The sequence below is a fragment of the Tupaia chinensis genome, unplaced genomic scaffold, assembly GCF_000334495.1.
Source record: "Tupaia chinensis unplaced genomic scaffold, TupChi_1.0 Scaffold000146_1, whole genome shotgun sequence".
Lineage (NCBI taxonomy): Eukaryota > Metazoa > Chordata > Mammalia > Scandentia > Tupaiidae > Tupaia > Tupaia belangeri.
The window spans coordinates 3,527,677-3,531,001 of NW_006159616.1; the positions used below are offsets into that span (position 1 = coordinate 3,527,677).

General features: G+C 53.4%; 1 protein-coding gene across 1 annotated transcript; it reads left to right on the top strand.

Annotated features, from left to right (window-relative positions):
* Positions 1–2,644, top strand: CAMK2N1 (calcium/calmodulin dependent protein kinase II inhibitor 1). Its single transcript, XM_006145192.3, has 2 exons — positions 1–201; positions 1,693–2,644. The coding sequence occupies exons 1-2, from the start codon at positions 36–38 to the stop codon at positions 1,761–1,763; spliced, it is 237 nt and encodes a 78-aa protein (XP_006145254.1). The 5' UTR covers positions 1–35; the 3' UTR covers positions 1,764–2,644.
* The last annotated feature ends 681 nt before the right edge of the window (positions 2,645–3,325 follow it).

The following is a 3,325-nucleotide window of genomic DNA, read 5'->3' on the forward strand; positions in this document are numbered from 1 at the left end:
GAGGAGGCGCCGCCGCGGAGCCCCCGGACGCGACCATGTCGGAGGTGCTGCCCTACGGTGACGAGAAGCTGAGCCCCTACGGCGACGGCGGCGACGTGGGCCAGATCTTCTCATGCCGCCTGCAGGACACCAACAACTTCTTCGGCGCCGGGCAGAACAAGCGGCCGCCCAAGCTGGGCCAGATCGGTCGGAGCAAGCGTGGTGAGTTCTCGGCCCCCTTCCCGGACAACCCCTTTCTCGGGCGCTGCAGCCTGGTGGTGGCTTGCGGGGGGTCTCCCACCACAGGAGGTGGTTGGGACGACTGCAGTCGCCTCCCGCAGAAGTGGGGGATCCCGCAGTGCGGGTCTGCCTAGGGAGGGCCGCGGAAACGCGGTTCCAGCCTCAGCCAGATCCTCGGTGGGGTCACCCCGGGGGCGTGGCGGTTTCTAGCTGCAGTAAGGGCTTGAAGGGTTATATCCGGGTCCTCACCCGCACCAAAGTTTGCTTTTTTTTAATTTACGCCCCCCCTTTTTGCGCAGTGTAGTCGCAGCTGCATTCTCTCTACAACGGTGGGGGGGGAGGGGTCCCAGGGCTCCCCAGGGGACATCGCGGGGAACTGCCGGGGGAGGATCCCATTCCTTCGGGAAGGCGATGGGCGCGTTCAGGTCGCACGGGCTTTCTCATTGTTACTGGGCAGGGGGAGGGGGTTTGCCAAGCCTGGCCTCTTGGCCAGGGAGCTGGAAAAGCCCTGGAGAGCCGAGACACTGAGAGGCTCCAATGGGTGCTCGAGAGGTGCGGGGACAATGAGGGAGACCGACGGCTGCCGGGGGAGACCGAGATGCCGAGACAGAGGGGAGGGGGCGCGCGGGAGACCGAGGGAGACAGAGACCCAGACAAAGCTCCAGAGAGGGAGCTGGAGGGGGAAAGACAGCGAGCCAGGAACGAAAGTGAGGGGAGGACAGAGAGGCAACCTAACAATGAAGGCGACCGACACCCCAGAGAGACCGAGTCCTCAACTAGGAACTGTCGCGCCGAGGTACTGCCGGAGGGACCGAGAATGGCGAGGGGAGGTAGGGACCAGGCGAGGTAGGGACCAGGAGAGGCAGAGACTGCGAGAGGCAGAGCCCCAGGCAGGGAGCGAAGAGAGGCTCTGACCTCTGCGGCGGAGAGCGGAGCGGCTGAGTCGCGGACCCGCCCGGAGAGGGTGGCGGGAAGGGTGCCCCGGGCCAGGCCCGCACCCTCCACCCGCTGCGAGCGGTGGGAACCAGCCTCGGCGTCCCCTGCTGGCTCCCTGCACCTCAGCACCGAGCCTTGGTCTCCTGCACTGCGCTCGGGACATCCCTGGGGTCCCAGAGCTCCCTGAGACCTCGGATTTCTCTCCCTGAGGTTCTCAGCTTGGAGCCTTTTTTACAAATAAATGCACCGCAGGGTTGGGGTGGACGCGGCCAGCACGGTCCCAGGCCCTGCTGGAACCCTCTCGGCTTCCTTTTCTCAGAGCCCAGCTGGGTCGCAGGCTGGGGATGGGGGGTGGGGTGATTCTAGGAAAAGCTGCCAAAGGACCCCCGGCAGGGGCAGAAGAGTACCGGGCTGTGTCACTACCCAGTGAGTCCTCCTTCCTCGCCTCCCCCCACGCCATTGGACGGGACGTGAGACGTCGGAGATCCCTCGCGAGGCCCAAGCGTGCTCACCTCTCTTTTCCCCCCTTTTTTGCAGTTGTTATTGAAGATGATAGGATTGATGACGTGCTGAAAAATATGACCGACAAGGCACCTGCTGGTGTCTAACTCCCCCAAAGACAATGAGTTAAGGGAGAGGATAAGAATGAGAACGGCGGTAACGGTTATTGGCAAAAAGCATGAAAAGAGAAAGCACTTTGAAATTTATTACTAGCTTGCTCCCCACGATGAAATCGACAACCTGTACCTCGTGTCAGGCGTGTCAGGCCGGGAGACAGATGAGGCATGAGAAAGAAAGAGAAGGAGGAGAAGGCCCTGGGCTCCTCTGCAAAAATAAAAATAAAATAAATACATAAAAATAAAAATAAAAAGTCACTATACACACACACACACACACACACATATAAAGAAATAAAAGAAGTCTCAGTTGCAGCTATTTGTCAAAATTACTATCCATTTCTTTTTATATACAGTGAATATTGCGCAATTATAGATCTGGATTTTGAACCACTTAATGAAGCGGCAACACCGGGTGTTTCGAGGTGTTGGCATTCTTCGCTGATTTGGCTGTTCCCAATGTTTACATTATTTAATCCTGCAAAAATGATTCTGTGCACTTGGATGTGAAATGCTGTCCAGTTTTTTTTTTTTTAATGTTGTTATCCTCGGATGTACAAAACAAAATCAGAAAATTATCTCTGTAGATATTGTTTTATTTTGGTCATATTTTGAATTGATCAGGAATGTGTTTAAAACAAGAGAACTTTTCTAAGGAATGATACAGAGAAAGGATCCTTATTTTATTTTTAAATGAATTGTAAAGCTTGTGTTTCTTTGTTGCTGAAGCTATTTGCCCAAGTTCATGCAAATGGACACATTTTATATGTCAGAAAAAAAAAACACATGAAAAACAGAAAAAAATGCTCGAGCTTTTTCTAACCTCCCTCTGCAGTCTGTTGTGTGAGCAGCCTGTTTTTTTCCTCTAATATTGTGTCAGTTTATTCTCTTTAATGGACTGTAAAAAAATGTAATCACAAGAGTGCCAAATATCTTGAAATGCCAAAAGGCATTTTGGTTTCTTTTCTTTTCCCTGTGCTCTGAGTCCACGTAAAGGAATGCTTGGAGTGTCTTTTCTGTTATTTATAGGGATTCTCTTAAGGCACACCAGCTGCCTGTTTTGCATGGTATTTGCAAAAATGCCTCTTGCGTGAGGAAATCTTTTACCATTTTTTGTTTGCAACTTTGGACCTCAAGAGGGTTCCCTTCCCTTCCCTGTCCCCTCTTTTCTTAATTCTATACTCTATGTTGCACCTTGAACCAGCACACAGGGCTATTTCTCCAATGTACAATAAAAGAACTGTTCCTGTGTCTCCTTTTTTCCTCTGCTTTGGTTTTGGGGAACTTGCTGTTTGCCTGCTCTCTGCAGACAGTAAGGAGGAGACTGGCTTTGGTGGCTTTGGTCTTCCAGGCAAAAGGGCAGTGGGGAGGGCACTGAGGGTGGGCGCGGGTGGGAGGAGAGACCGGACGCTGGATGGGGTTGGCACAGCCATCCCAAAGGGCGAGTTCATTCAATATTGGACTTGCGAGTGGAGTGCCCCCTGTGCCCAGGTTTCTGCCATCCCTAGCTGGCTGGGGAGGAGGGCTAACATGCTGGAAGGCCATCAGTCTTG